This window comes from Uloborus diversus, chromosome 7, assembly GCF_026930045.1.
Source record: "Uloborus diversus isolate 005 chromosome 7, Udiv.v.3.1, whole genome shotgun sequence".
NCBI lineage: Eukaryota > Metazoa > Arthropoda > Arachnida > Araneae > Uloboridae > Uloborus > Uloborus diversus.
In genome coordinates this window covers 76,773,294-76,792,311 of record NC_072737.1, presented here as the reverse complement: position 1 = coordinate 76,792,311, position 19,018 = coordinate 76,773,294, and the positions used below count along the sequence as shown (strand labels likewise).

Below are 19,018 nucleotides of genomic sequence, written 5' to 3'. Positions count from 1 at the left end.
CGCAAGCGTACCTAACATTTTTCAGAACAGAATACAGGAAAATTCTTCCGTTTTTTAAAAATTGAACTTGAAGAAAGGTTTCAGGAAAAGCGAGGAGAGAATTAAAAATCAGTTCTAAAGGGAAGAACCACGTGAATGCCCCCCCCCCCCCATCCGTTCACAGAAAACAAAATTCGAAATGGGCCTAAAACTGTTCAGAAAACAGAACCAGGGAAAGCAATTAGACAACAGCAAAAGGGGATCTACGTAGGGGAACTGGAGGAATGTTCCCCTCCCCGATTTTAGAGGGAGGGAAACATTGTCTCATGAATACCTAAAATTTTTTAGAACACAGAGCAGGAAAATTCTGTTTTATAGAACTCCAACTTGAAGAAAGGCTCCTGGAGAAGCGATTAGACAATACCAGAGGCAGATTGATCCACGGAGGGGAACTAGGGTAATGATCCCCTCTCCCAAAAATCTCATGTGTCCCTAAAAAGTTTTAGAACAGTGTGCAGGAAAATTCTTCTGATTTATAGAACTTGAAGAAAGGCGTAGGGAAAAGCGAGGAGAGAGGGAAAGTGGATTCAACGAGGGGAACTGGAAGAATGCCCATATCTAAAACTAAAAATCCCAAGTAAACCTAAAACTGTTTAGAAAACAGAGTAGGGTAGAACCACCAGATGTAGACACTTTGAGGATTAATTTTTTCTGTTTGTTCATAGCTTGAAGGGAATTAATGCAACAGTAATGTTAAAAGCAATCGTAATGAAAATTTTGAATCAAGGCTTCTCTGAAGCAAGCATGAAAGTAGCAAGCCTAAATCCTAGAGAAGAACAAGGATTAAATTTTAGTGCCAACTGCTTAAAGTTTTAGACACGTATATAGTTTTTTCCCTCTTAATACCGAGCAATTATATGAAAAAGTAAGGTTAAGTTTCGTGAGGGTAAAATTATTCTATTTCTGAAATACATTTACACTAAGAAGAATAAAATAACAGATTTTTTTTTTTTTTTTTTTTTTTTTTATATCAAGCACTTTTCATAATGCACTCAAAAGGACAAAATAACTGTTCTGGGTCAGAAAGGACAATTTAAGCATTCCTGTAGTTGTCGAAAATTCCAAGAAAATGACACCACAAACGAAGAAAAGTGCGGTTCTAGTCATTTCAAACCAAACTTTCCCAATAAGAAAAATATGCATGTTTCAACACTCAAAGTTATGAATGAAAGCTTTTCTTCATTTGTGGTGTCATTTTCTTAGATTTTTCGAAAACGAGAGATGCTTTGTCTTTTCTGACCCAGAAAGGATATTTGGTCCTTTTTAACCGACTTCAAAAAGGAGGCGGTTATCAGTTCATACCGTATGTATGTTTTTTTTTTTTTTGTTTGTCCACTCATAGCGTCTCACCTAGTGAACCGATTTTGATGATTCTTTTTTTGATGGATAGGGGATGGCTCAACTTAGGTCCCATTACTTTGTTTGACCATATTTGTTCTTTAGAAAAAAAGTTATGGGCAAAAAACAGTAAACTTTATGCTATTTCCCTATTAAATTGTAGCGAACTTCGCACTTTTCATCCGTGGATTACGGTGGCTCAGTGGTAGAATTCTCGCCTCCCACACGAGCGACCCGGGTTCAAATCCCGACTAGGACAAAGTGAATTTTACTAAAATTTCGTTTCTACCGTTTCCCGCATTTTCTCGAATGTTCTATTAATTTCTGTATCTTTCCAAGTCGCTTGAGTATTCGCTTCATTTGGCTTTCACATTATCTTCGCTATCTTCATCTCCGCGACAACATGAAACTCATTGTTATAAAAGTTTGGTGCCATATAAGAGTAATAGTAATTGTAATGATAATTTTGAATAAAGGCTTTTCTAAAGCAATACAGTGATATAGGGCCGAACTTCTTATTAGGTAACTTCTTACTTTTACTGAAATATCTACATTTACACTAAAAAGAATGAAATAAAAAAAAATTTGAAAAAAAAAAAAAAAATAGAACCGACTTCAAAATTGCTCTAAAAAGTGAAAAATAATTTTATTCTTTAAACACCATCGATAATACTTTTAAACATAATTTTTGAAGTTGGCGCAAAAACAAAAAGTAAAATCCATTGTAACCATGCTTCGTTCATATTTTTATCAAAAAATCATCCAAAGTTAGGAACGAAACATTTATATCGTTACTCAAATATGCTGTCATCAATGCGTAATGCATGTGGTAGTGAAGAAACTGGACCTGGTTAAATTTATACTTGTAGTTGAGTTATGGCTGTGAATGATTTTATCGATGGTTTTTGCGCCAACTTCAAAAATTATGTTTCAAAGTATTATCGATGGTGTTTAAAGAATAAAATTATTTTTCACTTTTTAGAGCAATTTTGAAGTCGGTTCTATTTTTTTTTTTTTTTTTCAAAATTTTTTTTTGAATGCGTTATGTTGTTCTGTTGCAAATCTCCGGTGTTTAGCAGCGCTAAACCAGGTCTATGAAATTCGTCACTCTCAAAAAATCCAACACCAACATTGGATCCGCCAAAACATCCAACCTTGAAAGTCCCAGACAATTCAGTATATGTTCGGGGGTGGCCTGATGGTCGGCACACTTCATACAGGTTGGAAAAGTCTTTTTTCCATTGCAATAAGTCAATGATTTTAGATGTCCACTAATGAGCCTAGTGATGGTCGTCTGATCTCGCCTACCCCACTTGAGAGATAATGCACCTCCCGGGCACTTCGCCTGGTACCAATTATGGGTAGGAGGGACAGTCCAGGAGGACTTTGCATCTCTTTTAGCCTTAGAAAAAAGCTCCAAGTAAGTCAAAGAATCAAATGCGTTATGAAAAGTGTTTAGTATTTTTTTTAAAAAATTTGTTATTTATGAAATATTATATGGAGCGTCACGTGTGGGACAAAATTACCGTTTTCCGTGGATGGCCCTTATTTGTTATGCTAAGTTATAAGGCTACAAAAAATAAATTCGAGTTCTTGGTCTGAGTTAATATTTTTCATCGTACTTAATTTTAAAGACTCATTGATATGGCACAATACAGCTTCCCAGTCTTAATTCACTTTATCCACTTTAGGGCCATTTCTAATCTCCCTAATTGTTTTATTTGCTTTTTGTAGTACTTTGTTTTTCATTAATCTTTTAAAATAATTCTTTTTGATCACAAGCCTGTTTAAACTGTGTTTTGTATATATTTGGTGTAGAGTTTATGGTTATTTATTTGGTGTCGAGTTTCTCATTATTTTTAAAACTTCTGCAATTCAGTGGCGCAACCAGGGAGGGGAATTGCCCGTGCCCCCTCCCATGTTTTTCATGGGAGGGGTTTCCATGTTCAAAAATATTTCTTACACTTAAAGGGAAGAGTAGAACGTACATTGGAAATCGAAGATATATTAATAAGGGAAAAAAAAAGAATGTCGCGAAAAAATCTAAATTTCTTTTGAAAAGATCCTTGAAATAAAAATTTTCAATCGTGACGGAAAATTGATCAGAAAGTTACATAACACACCTCCTATTTCTTTTAATGCTACGCTTCGGAAGTCCCCCCCCCCCCCCCCCAAATATTTAAAGAGCGTCTCAAATCTCGTATTTAGAGTTTCAATTGCGAAACATTTCCAGGGAAGAATTACCTAACACCTCGCATTCTAACAACATCGAGAATCGTTTAAGATTTTTTTTTTTTTTTTTTTTGGAGCTTCAATTTCGAAAAATTGCCGAACACCTGACGGTAACAAAATAATACGGTCTACTCACGTTTTTAAGACGTCAATTACGAAAAATTTCCGGACGAGGGCCCCGATTGCTCCCGTAGGAATCTGAAAATGAAAAAATTACAATTTCGAAAATTTAAGGGGGAGATCGTTTAAATTTCTCCATCATTGAATATCACTTAAAAACTTCGTTTTCTAGGACTTCAGTTTCAAAATATTTTTGGGGGAGAGCCACAGAACCCCACTGCTCGTAACATCATCAAATTTTGTCTATAACTGCATTTTTGGAGCTTCAATTTCAAAAAAAAATTGGGCAGAGGGGTGATCGATTTAGATCTATTTTACCAAACAATCGGTCGGGGGCTACCCCAAAAAGTACCATCTGTTTCTCTACCGTCAACAAATATCGCCTATAATAGTGTTTTCAAAACTTCAATTTTTAAAAATTTCCGCAGAAAGCCCGCCGAAAATTTCCTCTCCGTAACATCAGAGATTGTCAAAAACAGAGTTCTTAGAACTACAATTTCCAAAATTTTACGGGGGAGAACCCCCGGACCCCCCTGTCAGATAACGGAAATGTTAAGAATGCCCCTTCTAAAATTAATTTCTCGTTAAACCACTGCTGCAACGCAAATATTATTTTCTTTAAGCACTTAAAAATACAACAATGAACAAAACGCTTTTTTAAATTATTATCTGAGAATTATATTAGCAGAATTTTAAATACATAAAAATTTTTGATAGAAAGCTTGAACAAGCAGAGGATATGTTGTAAAGCTTTTTTTTTTTTTTTTTGTGTGTTTTTTTTAATGAGTAGTTTTATATAAAACATAAACATAACAGCCAAAAAGGTTCCCCTCCCAAATCCATAGTTTGGATCCGCCACTGTAGCCTACAAGTACTGTTTTACACTTTCAGGTGCAAGTCGGCACGGTTGACGTTGTGCAAATTATATGAAATTTTATTTCACGATTGTTTTGACGCAAAAGGAAAAATACAAGCGTGTATGCGACTTTAAAAATTGACTTTCATTTTTCGAGGGACAACCTATTGTGTATGCTTTTTATTTACTTATTTTTTGGAAAGTAGCGAAGTAGCGACTACATTTCAAAAGTAGTTTGTAGTTGCTACATTTTGAAAAAAGTAGTTGTAGTTGTAGTTAACTACATTTGTAACAAAGTAGCTGTAGTTGTAGTTCGCTACAAAAAAAATGTAGTTTTTCCAATCACTGTCATTGTTAAAACTGAACAAAATTATAAGGACAACGAGCGCTTTTCCCTGAAAAACCTTAGTAATCAGTAACATCCCACTTTTTTTTCAATCCCTTTATGAGTGTTGATGTCATGAAAGTTGAAGAATATTCTTGGAAACTTTTATCCTGGCTTTTTCAAAGGAGAAAATGAGTTCTTGATTGTTTCGATATTGAATACCATTTTTTCATATTTCAAGTGCAGGATGCGTGACTAAGTTTCCATTAAACTTAGTTCAAGGTTTTTTTTTTTGTTTTTTTTTCTGGCTACTACATTAACTTTACAAAGTAAGCATCAAAGAATGATTTTGAGGTTTGAGAGTTATATTTAAGCCAGCATCCATAATAGTAAGGATTGATTAAACACTATGACATAAATAGGTTGTTGTAGGTTTTACTTTTCAAAAAATTTCTTAGAGACAGCTTGAATGGAGATTGAAGAAGTTTCATACAATGAGTTGTGTTCAAGAGTGCCCATATGGGTGGGGGGCAAGTGGGAGCTGAAGCCCCCCCCCTCCCTTAGAATTTAGAACTTCCTTGCTTTTAGTACTTTTTTCTTTGCAAAAATTAAAAACATTTCTTCTTCAGCGGTTAATGAATAAGTTATTAAAAATGTCAAATTTTAATAACTCTAATCTGCACTGAAATCAGTTTCCATGGAGAAAATATCTTGCTAAACCATGGGGAAAATACCTGATTCCCCCCCCTTACAATTTTGCATGTGGGCCCCCTTGGTTGTGTTGCTTTAATTTGTCATGGACTGTCAGGGTTGTCACGTCACAAAGAAACCTGAAGAAACAGAAAATTCAAAAAAAAAAAAAAATAAAACAAGGATATTGCAGGGAATTTTATTGTTTTATTTCATAATTGAAAATGCAAAAAAAAAAAAAAAAAAAAAAAAAATAAAATAAAATAAAATAAATAAATAAATAAATAAATGAAATAAATAAATAAAATAAATAAATAAATTAAAAATAAAATAAATAAATAAAAAATATAAATAAAACACCCAAATATACAAAGTACCAAAATAATGATAATAAAAATAATAAAATTCATAAATATAAGAAAAAGCAGTAATTTTGCTTAAAAGTTCTTTTTTTCTGGTTTAAGTGAATACATATTAAAATGTAAATCATTAAAGATAAAATATTGTTTTTTTCCTCCTTTGAACTGAGTCTTGAATTTTATGCTAAATTAATTTAGAGCACAATGAATTTAGTCCCCTATGTTCATTGTTCTGCTTAACTTTTGCATTTTTTATCTTTTAACATCATAGTAATGAATGGCTAAGAGAAGTCTTTTTTTTTCTGTTATAAAAATTAAAACATTCAGTCACTATGCCATTATTTCATTTATAATGTATTTTTCTTTATTTCTTCTTATTTTTATTTATTTATTTGTCCTCCAACCCCCCCCCCCCCCTAACAAAACAGTCAGGATATTAGTGATCTTCAAATATCAGTTCTCTCTTTTGTAATGCTGCATATTCGTGTAGGGAAAACACGGAATTTTTTTTCCAGAATTGAGCGGCAACCCCGACTGTTGTATAAGCCTTACAAAAACTCCATACTTTATTCTTAAAATGAAAACTTAAATATATAAAAAGCACAAACCTACAATATTCTAAAACATTAGAAGTTTTCTAACCAAAAAATACTTAATTTATAGAATGATTTTTTGGATTTTTTTTTTTCAGCTTGAAATGTTTAAAAAGGAAAAGCTGAAGAATACTAATTTCTGTGTCTCTGATAACAGATTAATCATTCACAATTTGCCTGAAACATTAAAAGATGGTGAACTTCGTAAGTTGTGTAAAACAGCTGCAGGAAAAGGAGCTGTTGTTACAGAGGTTAGTTCTAATTTAATATATAGAAAAAAATATTTGATTCCTGAAAATTTTCAACTTTTTTATAGTTATCATTTTCAGTAATTTGTTATTATCTGTGCTGTGTTGAAATTTTGTGTGTTAATTTGTCGGGTTTTAAGCATTTATTTATTTTCCAGGCAAGGGTAATGAGAAATTTTAGAAACATTGATGCTAAAGGTGTTCCCACTTCGAAAGGATTTGGTTTTGTAAGCTTTGTACGCCATGAAGATGCTCTGAAAGCTTTGCAACATCTTAATAATAATCCTAATATCTTTACTTTTCATAAGGTAAGCTGCATTAACTTATTAAAAAATATCAGAACTTTGTATTCATTTGAAATCATTTGTGGTCTACATGTCCGAGACCGAGACCACTGAAAAATTATTCTGACTACCCTAGTGACGTGGATCGGGTAAATACCCAGTGGGTAGGTAAATATTTTTTGGGTATTTACCCGGGTATTTACCCAAGGCCTGGGTAAATACCCAAAAACTGGGTATTTTACAAAAAAATGCAAAAAGTTAATGGGAATTTTTTTTTTGAAATCTTAATATGAAAAAATTATTAAAACTGATACATATGTATTATTACACAGTTTATAATATTTTTAATTGAAAGACTTGATGAAATTATGAAAGAAATATATCATGAACCAAAGAATCTTTCTTTTCCATGTCATAATTGGAGAAGTATAAGCAATTCAATGATGAACTCCAGGATTTCAAAATCACAATCTAGGTTAGTCATATCCAAAATGAAAAAACAAAAGGAAGCATGAGGGATGTTTGGAAGAATAAACAGAGAAGTTATTAAGACTATGATGTATTTATTTTATTGCTGTTTAAGTGATAACGTGGCAAATATAGAAACAGTTTTCACATTAATAAGCAAAAGAAAAGATCAAAATATTGCTTTTTGTTGCCTTGCTCATTTGCATTCGCTCCCCGGTACTTCATGATGAAAATTTATTCAAACTGTTTTTAATACACCCAATTAGTGATGTAGGGTGGGAAGATAAATTTTTTTTTTCGGTATTTATCGGAAGGCAGGGTAAATCCCCTAGAAATTGCGCATTTTGCAAAAAAAATTTAGGTGGTGTATCAAAAGGTGTTTTTTTTAACATAAATAAAAAAAAAAGGAATGATTAAAAATATAAAAATTTATGTATTATAATTTTTTAATTAAAGGCTTAGTTAAATCTAAGGCTTAATGAAAAAATGATATGCAGAATACGCCTGAACACTTGAACTAGGTTTGAAGGAAATTTCTGTAAAAGATATAGGTAAATAAATAGTAATAATAAATTGAGCAACATTTTGATGTCATGCAGGGACAAATTACTGGGTTATAAAAAACTAGGACCTTATTTTATTTTTTATTTTTTTTTTTTTTTGTAACCAGTTAAGCTTTTTACTTTTTGTAGAATGGCTTTTTTATATCTGAAATTTGGCTATCAACATTGATTGGACATTTCCAACACATTTAATGTGAATATCATATTTGATTGCTAAGTTGTACCACACAATAATTCTTTAAATATGTGATCAAAATACAATTTTTGGGCAAAAATTTATTGTTTTGTATATGGTTGGTTATTTATATACATATTGGAATACATATAGAAAACTATTTTAGTTGAATATAAATTTTTTAAATAAATACCCGGGTAAATACCCATTTTGGGTATTTACCCGGGTATATACCCTGGGTATTTACCCCTAAAAATAAATACCCGGGAATTTTACATCACTAGACTACCCCAAACAGGGCTGCAGAGAGCCAAGGTGGACCCCCTTGTTAGTTGTGTTGCTGGAGCCCCCCCCCCCTAAAAAACAGAAGAAAAAGAAAAAACTTAAACCTGCTTACTAGAAAACTATTAACTCTATTTGAAGTGCCACAACAGTAAAAACCAAAAGTGTAAATTTTGCTTTTTCTTTTTATTTATGCTTATTATTTAAAAGTTCTCCTCCCCCGCCCTCTTTTCTTCCTTGTACTGTGGTAAAAAGTTTAACTGAATATTGAAGGTATGAAGTTTAATGGAAAATTGAGATTTACTTTGGGGTCAGGCCCGACAAAAGACCATGTTAGCCTGAGGAGGGGGGGGGGGAGGCATACTGACGCCAAAAAATTTAAAAAAAAAGAAAGGAATTCCTTTCTTTTTTCAGCACCTTCTTTTTACAGCACCTGTGGCGCTGCACTTTGGTACTTCTAAGAAACAAAATTGTACAGAGCTGCTGTAAGTGGCCGACTCAGTGCCACAGTTTTCTGTGTGTGATTTAATTCTGAACCTTGTTTTTTTTTTGTTCTTTTAATCATAATCTTATAAACTTATTGATGATTTTCTTTTTTTTTTCTTGTTGAATTTTAGAGGCCAATTGTAGAATTTTCCATAGAAAATAAAGTTGCTTTATTATCTAAAGAAAGAAGGAAAGAAAAAATTCAAATGAGAAACAAGGTACCATTTATTATAGTTTTAATTATTGCAGTCTTTCCTTCAAAATTATTATGGGTTTCAAATTTACTATACAGTCAAAAGAAATGCCACAATTTCATAGGTGTTCTATGCATATAAAACATAAATGCATGCAGGCAGAGGTAGTGTTATCAAGTTTTGAATTTACTCATCACACATGTTTGATGCAGTCAAATTCTGTTTTGATAAAGACTTTGAAAATCCCCAACTCAAATTACGTAGGATCAATGTCAACATTTGTAATTACAGAATTTTGTTACAGAGAAATGATTTCTCTGATCCTTCGGTTTTTTATCAAGACAGAATTTGGCTGTTTATGCTACTTTTGTTGCACCATCGGTATCAAGTCTGACATGTAAGTGTTCGCAACAACTTAATGCAGTATGTTTGTATTGATGCCAAAAGAAAACAAATTGTATTTGTAAACTAAAATAAGTGATACATTATGATCGGTCTGTCTAAAAACATTTTTTAAAAATGCATCAAAGTCAACACTAGTTTAAGCAACCTCTGTCCAAATAGATTGAGCATCAAAGCTCAATCTATTTGGAAAGAGGTTGCTTAAACTAGTGTCAAACTTGCCGAGTAGAAGAAAAGTATTGAGTCAGTAGATAAATTAAGCATATTTTTCAGTGTGTGGAAAATTTTTTCAAATATCTGGCTTGGATTAAACTTAAATATGGTGCAAAATTCATCATTATTGAACCCCCAACATTTTTCAAAGCTGAAGTATTTAGAATGTTTTTTGAGTGACATAAAGGGGGAAAGAAATTCATGGGCCTAATTATAAAAAATAATTTTTCCCCCCTATTAAATTAGCAGCTGTAAAACCTATTTTGTAGTGTTGTTAATTTTAGGTTTCAATACTTAATGTCTAAAAAACTGCAAAGAGCTGTAGTTGGGGCAAACCTAATCTGGCATGGTAGTAATGCTGTGATTAAAATTTCTGTACCCTTCACAATGCTGCCAGGTTAGGTTTGCCCCAAGGCACATCAATGTATCAAGGAATAGAAGAAATCTTGGAGTTAGAGGATGGAAAGCTATGCCATATAAGAAGTCAGGTAGAATTTTTAGTACGACAAGAAAAAATCAAAGATAATGTTTAGTGGGATAGGGAAAAATCAGGTAAAATGATTTTGCTAGAACTGTGGCCATACTGTTAGCACAAAATTCATCGCATGCATGAAGAGCAAAGTGAAATAATTTATTTCATTTTTTCATTCATTTACATTGATATTTTTATTCATTCTTTCATTCACTTAGTTTCTTATTTACTCACTCATATTTTTACTCATTAATCAATTAATTTTTTAATTTACTTGTTCATTTATTGTTTTGATTCTTTATTCATTCATTCATTAATTTATTCATTTAAAGAGAAATATTTTTAATGATAAAATATCATAATTCTGAAATTTGCTGATTTTTTCCTTATCCAGATTGGGAAGTATAAGAAGCATTCCTCTTCAATAATAAAATTTTTAAAAAATACAAATGCTATAATGAGATAACAGAAAATATTTTAATTATGACTTATCCACATGTGTCTGGCAAAGTGATGATTTTCATGTTTTTGTTGAAGGTACAGATTTACTGTTCCCAAAACTGAAAAATAACATTTTAATACAAGTTCTACTTTTAAACTCTCTTTAGATGCAGTAATTTTCAAAATAAATTTCAAATTTGTTCTTTTTGGAAATTGTTACCACTAATTAACTATTTCCCTTTGCCTCGCATTCCCCTATGTTGTTTCAAAATCTTTACTTTTTGATTTCTCCTCTTGTAGAGACGTACTGAAGAAAAGAATGAAAGAAAAGCAAAAGCAAATGAATCTGGTGAAATGAAAATGAACTCAAGTTTGAACACATCAGTTTCATCTAAAGAAAAAAAGGTATAATTCCAGCTTTTTTTCTGAGAAATTGTTTTTTATTCAGTGTTGTGTTTTAGTGTTTAATTCCTTGTCATTAGAGTGCAAAAGCTCATCTGATAATGAAAACTAAATACGAACACAAAGGCAGACACTGCAACTCTTGAGGCTTCCTTGCAATACTATACAGTAAACTCCCGATTATCCGCAGAATAGGTTGGCACGGTAACTGTGGATAAGCGAAAATCATGAATAATCTGAATACAGTCAAACCTCCATTTATCAAACTTTCACATATCAAAATTTTCTATATATCGAAATTCCAGCAAGTTTCTATGTTCATTACATAGAAAAATTGTTTCTACATATCGAAAAAATCTCTATATATCGAAATTTTTTTCGAGACATTCGTAGATTTTTTTCCACTTCAGACTGTTTGTCTCATGAAAAATGAAGGTTAGGGGAGAAAATTATGTTCATTGAAGGTTGCTACGAAACTCATAAGGAATCTGGGGTTGAGGGGTGTGTAGATAGGTCGTTTCGTTTTGGAGTTCTTAAATTCCCTCAAGTTTATTTCAAATCGTAGTTGTAACCAGTAACATTGTAAAATCAGTTTCAAGTTCACCCTTTTGTCTGTTGATTATCATTCTTAGTCTTTTTAGCTGCAGTAAAAATCATTCAAGCTAAGTAGATTGATTTTTTACTTTTCTTTCGATTACATTGTCAAAATGAAAATCCCCTAATGTTGTGGATCAAGTTGAATTGCAGAAGAATGAAGATGTATAAAGGCGCAAAAATGTAATTTCTGTTATTTTTTAAAATTATTTACTTTCATTTAATCCGATGCTCGTATCAATTAGAAATTGGGTTTCATACACATAAATTAGCTTTAATTTTAATGTTTTAGGAGACTTTTAGGATAAAATAAGATCGTTTCTATCCATCGAAATTTCTATATATCGAATTTTTTTCCTACAATTTGCTACTTCGATATATGGAGGTCCAACTGTAATAGGTAAAAAAACTATACTTAGTGTATAATATAGCTAAAAAATATTAATAACACTCACACATACATTCAAAGTATAAATAAAAATACTGCTACAATGCATCTACTATCATTGAATATAAAAAATATATGAAAAAACTAAAAGTGAACAATAACACAATCATAAGTTTTTAAAAAAAAATGAAATGACCGGTGGATAATCCGAACCGCAGATAATTCGATCGTTGATAATCAGGAGTTTACTGTTTTACATTGCATAGCTGAACAGTTTTACTCTTTCTGAACATGTAAATAAATTTGCATTGTTTCAGTTTTCATAGCTATACAGTTTCTTTATATCAGAAAAAATGATTGGAGATGAAATAGAAAAGGAGAGTCAGGAGGAATGGGACAGTGCTGCATTTATTCCGAAGTTAAATGTGAAAAAGCCTTTCCAGCTTGTCTAGTAAATGTAGCTGCAAGAGTCTAATGCTGCTGCGTTTACTGGAGAAGCTGTTAATAATTTTCATTTTATTTCAGCATGAATGCAGCTCTGTCCTATTTCTTCTGATTCTCCCCTACAGAAAAGTTTGTGAATATTCATGAGTCAATAAAGGATTAATATAGTTATGCAAAATGTTTCCAACAGGTGTCTAACAATTCTATGAGTGCCATTACAACACTAAATTTAAACTTTTTTGCATGTTTCAATTAGTTCTAATCTATAGAAGAATTGCCAGATCCAAAAGGTTGGGCTTCTTGTTTAACGGACATTTGGAGATTTTTGATTATTATTTATCCATAGACAAGACAACAACAGTTATTTCTAATATGAAAATACGCCTCTGATTCTGAATTGTATGATGAGCTCTCTCTATCTGGGGAAAGGGGGGGGGGAGGAATATATTGAAACCTATTCGTATACCCTTACTGTTACAAAGAAGAGCCTATTATTCCATTTTAAAGACATCTGTGGGAACGTTTTAGGGAATATCGGCAGAAGGCTACACACTCTCTCCTCTCCTTAATATCACAAAAAAAAAGAAACGTCTAGTATTGAGTTTTGGGAGCTTCAATATCGATACATTATTATATGGCTTACAATTGTATTGGAGTTGGACTTTGATCTGTAATTTTTCCGTGAACATCCCTTCTAGCATAATTTCAGATATCTAAAAATGTGCTTGAGGAACTGAAATATTGAAAAATGTCTGGATGAGAATTCCCGATCCCTATCCCTTCTCTTAACGCTAAGATGGCCAGCAAATGCTTTTACTGCTATTTAAAAGTAAAAATTCCCAGGGAAGGTCCCCAAAACTGCACACGTCCAAAATTATGTTTTTGGTACTAGAATTTCGGAAACTTTCCAGTGGAAATTATCCAAATGCCATACCTTCCTCATAAGTCATTAAAGATAGCTTACAATTTCATTTTTAAAATTTCAACTTAGAAAATTTTTTGGACAAGTTCCCCCAAGCTCTTTTTCCCTTCTCTCCTATCATAATCAAAGATCCTGTAAAATTCTGTTTTTAGAACAGTTTTGAAAATTGTCCCTGGACCACATTCTTTCCCCCACTGTTACCAAAGATGTCTTACAATTACGTTTTTTAGGTTTGAGTCTCGAAATATTTTCAGAAAAAGACCACAGTTCGTCTTCTCTCCCTAACATCACAAAAAACGTTTAAAGTGCATTTTTGGAACTTTGGTATGGAAACATTTCTATGGAAGAGTTCAGACCTCCCTGTACTTTCTCCCAATGTTATCAAAGAATGAAGATGATTAAAAATAGCTCTCGAGTCTTCAAAGGAAACAAAAGAGTTTGGTTGAAGTAGATAATAGATCTAGAATACTGGAAGAAAGGAAACTTTAAATTTTTTTTTTATTCTCAAAGCACTTTCAGCTTACATTTAATCACTTCTAAAAGATTATTTGCTAAATGAAAATACAGTATACCCTCGTTTTATGTGGGTTTATTTTACGTGGTTTCGGTTTTACACGGATGCGGTAATGCAACCGGATAAAATTTTCACCTCTTTCAAAATCCAAACTCCTAAAGATAGCAGATTATGCATAATCAAGTGCATTTTTTTATGCAATTGGTTTCAGAGCTCTTTCCAGAAGTAAAGTTATTAAATTCACACAGTTCAGAACACTGGAAGAAGATCTTTTAGGAGTGTCAAAGGAGGCCAAAACCAACGAGGATACTGACATTGGTGACGCACAACCAAAAACGTTTACATTGAAAATTTTGAGCCATTCCTAGACAATAAAAATGATCTGTCTGATTTGTTAGTGAAGGAAAATTCTGTCATGGAAATGATGCAAGTGATCTTGGATGCGTTAATGCTCTGCAAAGAATTACAGAGACAAATTCTTAATGACTGCCAAAAGACTATTATAGCTAGCTCCTCTTTATAAACAGAACATGAAATTAATTTATGTTTTCTTTATGCATGTTGTGCATAAAAATCGATATAAGTACACATTAAGCTTATTATACAATTAGTCATTATTAGAATGAAGTATTTTGTTATCTACCGAACCAAACACCAATTTTAACACTAGTATTAGGTCTCAATTTACGCGGCATTTTCGTGGAACATAACCCTAAACATTTACACTAGCTGATGTAATTGATACAATTCTGTTCTACATATGCATTTAATTTTAGTGAGAAAAGTAGCACATAATTCTATGGTGCACAGAGAAATTAAATTATCTTACAGCTTGTATTATCAGTGTTTTCATGTGGGATACTAAACATTAAAAACATATTTTTAAAAGAAAAGAAAAAGACATTGTAATGTAAATATTTTATATTTCTAAAAACATTTTGTGCAAAAACTTTTAAAATTTTAAATTTTCCCTGAGTGAAAATAAACTTCCCATGGAAAACAATTTTATGCCCGCAAAATCTGCGTTTTTTTCCGATCATTTAAATATCTGAATTCACCTCTGGTTAGAAGTGTTACAATGATTTTTCAACAAAGTTTTATGAAACCAGTAAATTTATACAAAAATAAAGTACTGGTTTGATAAACCAAATAATTTAATGAAATGGGAAGAAATGTTTTAGATAATTCTTTCAATACATATATGTATGTACATGTATAGTATTTCTATTTATAACACTTTTGTTTCTCAGGGCAAGAAAAGGAAGAAAGCAGACAAAACTCAGAGCAAAAGAAAGAATAAAGCTTTGAAGTTGCAATCAAATAAACCATTAGAAAAACAAAAATCAAGCCCTTCACAAATTGTGAAAAAGGTATATATTATAAAATTTTTTAAACTTTTTTTTGGAGTAATATTTAAAAGAGAGATGCTTATTTTAGTGCTTTGACACTTCAACTCTTGTCTGTGGCGAATTAAAAAACTGCATCACTTGGAAAAAAATATTTTAAAGAATTTCTTGAGAAGTTTCTATCACTTTTGTTACATAAAAGGTAAGCTTCAGTTAACATATGATTATACAGTGGTGAATTAAAAAACTGCATCACTTGCAGAAATTCATTTTAAAGCATTTCTCAAGAAAATTATCACTTTTGTCACATAAAAGGTATGCTTCAGTTAACGTTTCAATAAAAATTAAATCACCAATGATTAGAGATGAAAACAGTCCGAAAAAACCCGTAAAATTTTGGAGGAAAAAAGGGGAGGGGGGGGAACACATGTTTTTTTTTTTTTTTACGAAGGGGGAAAAAAAGTTTATTTCCTATTCAGAAAAATTGAATTTTTTCAACTTTTCAGGAAGTTTTAACTGAAATTTTCAGTTTTAACTTAAATTTTCAACAAAAAGTAATAAAATTAGTAGATCTCATGCTTAAATTCTGATGTTATTTCCTTCTCTCCCCCCCCCCCTTCCTTGTATGTTAAAATACTGTCTGACTTGTAACAATTTCTACTCAATACTTCTTATTTACAGTTAAAAGTTGTTGACATGTTCTCGTTTCTACTAAAAAAGTTTCAGACTTTCTTTTTAGGCTGTTAAGTTTCTTTCTCTTTCTCAATCTCTCTTCGTCATCTTCTTCTTCAAACAAAAATGCTTCAAGATTTTAGAGCATGTACAACTATTTTTTTGGTAACAAATATATACTGCATTTTTTAAATTAAAAAAGGAGCAGCGCTAAATGCACCATTTATAAAATGCTTTACCTTCTCTCTTTTAATCTTGATTTCGGAATTTTTTAAAGTAATTTATAGTGAGATAAATAAATACCTTTGTGCAGAAAAATAAAGTATGAAATAACAACGTCAAAAAGCACAATCCGACCACATCCTACGAAGGCTTTCGCCAAATGTCTTTTCATCCATAAGCTCATTACTTTTTGCATTGAAAAAGACGTTCCTTGTAACGCCGAAACACGTGTCTGCTGTAATCTTTTTGATGTTATTTCATACTTGAATTTTATTGTGGTTTTAAAAGAAAAAGTAATGTGAGAACAACTAAAAAGATACCCTAACAACCAGTTCTTTTCAGAAGCCATGTTGCACTTAATATGTCTTTAAACTGAATAATCTGGCATCTAAAAAAATGTCCTGACTCCTAACTTTTAAAAGTGTTTGTAGGTCTCTGCTCATCATCATATAGAAATTATAAAAACTAAACTTACAACTTTTTGTCAAAATTTTATTTTAGGTTTGCGTTACAAATTAGGCGTTGCCATACATTACAAATAAAATAAGCATTCATTTTATGATGCATAATATTGCTGATTATTGTTCTAAAGTTAAGTCCAGTCAGTATTTTAAAAAAAAAACTATTAGTATTTAATCAGCATTTAATAAATTTTAGTCACTAAAGTCTATTTTTGACCTTCCGAACAGTTTTATCCCCTGATACTTTCTCTTTAATTAAGTACATAAATGCAAGAAAAATCTTTGGAAATAGTAAAATAAATTGCTTTACATATTGAACTAAAGTGAAGCCCAACTATCATAGAAAAATTGTTGTAATTTTTATACATTACAGGCCCCATTGCTCACATTCACAATATTTTAAAATGTATTGTATTTATAATTGTGTGTATAATTTTCCTTTTTGGGTCCAAAGTTTAATGTAAGATGAAGTTAATATCAGAGCAATAAGGTATACATGATGACATTGTGTAAAATTTTGAGATGAGAAAAAATTTCTTATGTTTAAATTGTTATCTTTATTTGCTGCTTTTAACTTTCATCATAAGATCTTGCAGCATAAGTGAACTTACTTTCTATGCATGAAAAAAATTTGCTGATTAGTAATTAAAAGAAGCTTCTAAATGTGTTTTGGGTTTCATTAAAATATTTTTTAAACTTAAAATTTTCAGGTTTAAGTATACAGTTTATCGATATTTTTTTCACTTTGTATTTATATCAGATATATATTTTCATATATATATATATATATATATGATATATATATATTTTCATATATCAGATATATATTTTCACTTTGTATGATATCAGAAATTTTCTTGAAATTGTGTTTTCCCAGTGAGTTATCAAAAAAAAAAAAAAAAAAAAATGAAATACTGCTTTTAATCATTTAATAATATTTTGACCAGTTGCAAGATCTTTTAATTTATTTTCCTAGTTACAAAACTTTTTTAATCACTATTCACTAAATAAATATACTAAACTCACATCTTTCAGTCAAAATTTGTGCCAAATAAGCTTTTTATTATGTTGCTCCACATTACAAATAAAGCTAGCATCTATTTCACTAAGTATGATACTCGTTTTTGTTACGCAAAAGTTTGTCAAGATTTAAAATTTTAGTCAGTATTTAGTAAGTATTGGTCAGTATTTTATAAATTTTGGTGAGTAAAGTCAGTATTTTTGACCCTCCAAACAGTTTTACCCCCTGTACTTACAAACAAAATGTATTTAATCAAAGTATGAATCCTTTTAAATCTGTACCGAATTTTCCCTTTTTCTTTTAGAAAGAGAAGAAGCAACTTCCACAGAAAAGCAACCAGAAGACAGCAATAAACAAAGAAATCAGAGACAGTATATCCACATTGGCGAATAAATATAAAAATAAATTATTAAATAAATTATCTTAAGTTATTGCATTTTGTTTTTTGTTTTTTTTCTTGTAATTTAAAACATACTTTGATTGTTCAAAGGTCACTTACAGACTTGACTCCATCTTTAATGTTTTAAATTAAAAGTGCACAGTAAATAAAATAAACTTATTTTTTAATCAAAAAGAGTTATTCCTTATGTGTTGAAGTAATTAGATTTTAAACAATAGAATATGATTTTAAACATATTTTACAATTGTTATAATTTCTTTCTGAAACTGTTCAATCCCGTAAAATTTTAATTACCAACTTGCAACAGCCTTCATTAATAACATGCTCTGTGATGAATATGGGCTCTGCATCAGTTGTATAAAATCTTTTAAAGTGTTCAACTGTGAGAGTACTACTTATATTGCTACAGAATATAAGATCTTCTATATTTTCTATTTATGTTATGTTTTGCTATTATTTGTATAAGTTGTACATTGCTTCTGCTTATTAAAGTCTTTTATTCTAAAGTAATTGCATGTTCCCCAGCTCTTTTTGTCTTGTATAGTACACAAAGCAGGGCATAAAACTGGTCAGCAAAAGGCTGTAGAAGCCAGTATTCTTCAACTTGGTCAGTGTTTTCAGAGTTTTGTAAGTTTAGTCAATGTTTTTCTTTTTTTGAAATTTACTGAATTAAGGAATAAATAATGTAATTAATTTTCCTTAATAATACAATTTAAGGAAAAAATAATCACCATTATTTTTCCCATTCTGTGTATAAAATTTGTAAAGTGCAAAAAGAAAGTGTGAAATTGCCATTATTGAAACCTAATTTTGCCAACCTGTTAAGATTTGAAAAGAATCATTAGCTAATTA

At 31.0% G+C, this 19,018-nt stretch overlaps 1 protein-coding gene across 1 annotated transcript in view; it reads left to right on the top strand.

Annotated features, from left to right (window-relative positions):
• The window catches only part of LOC129225721 (RNA-binding protein 28-like), a 68,461-nt gene extending 49,818 nt beyond the window's left edge, over window positions 1-18,643 (top strand). The window contains exons 9-14 of the mRNA XM_054860214.1: window positions 6,651-6,803; window positions 6,959-7,108; window positions 9,190-9,276; window positions 11,081-11,185; window positions 15,295-15,414; window positions 18,071-18,643. Coding sequence (XP_054716189.1) covers window positions 6,651-6,803; window positions 6,959-7,108; window positions 9,190-9,276; window positions 11,081-11,185; window positions 15,295-15,414; window positions 18,071-18,193 — 738 coding nt within the window. The 3' untranslated portion in view covers window positions 18,194-18,643. The remainder of the gene's footprint in view (window positions 1-6,650; window positions 6,804-6,958; window positions 7,109-9,189; window positions 9,277-11,080; window positions 11,186-15,294; window positions 15,415-18,070) is intronic.
• Window positions 18,644-19,018: the final 375 nt, after the last annotated feature.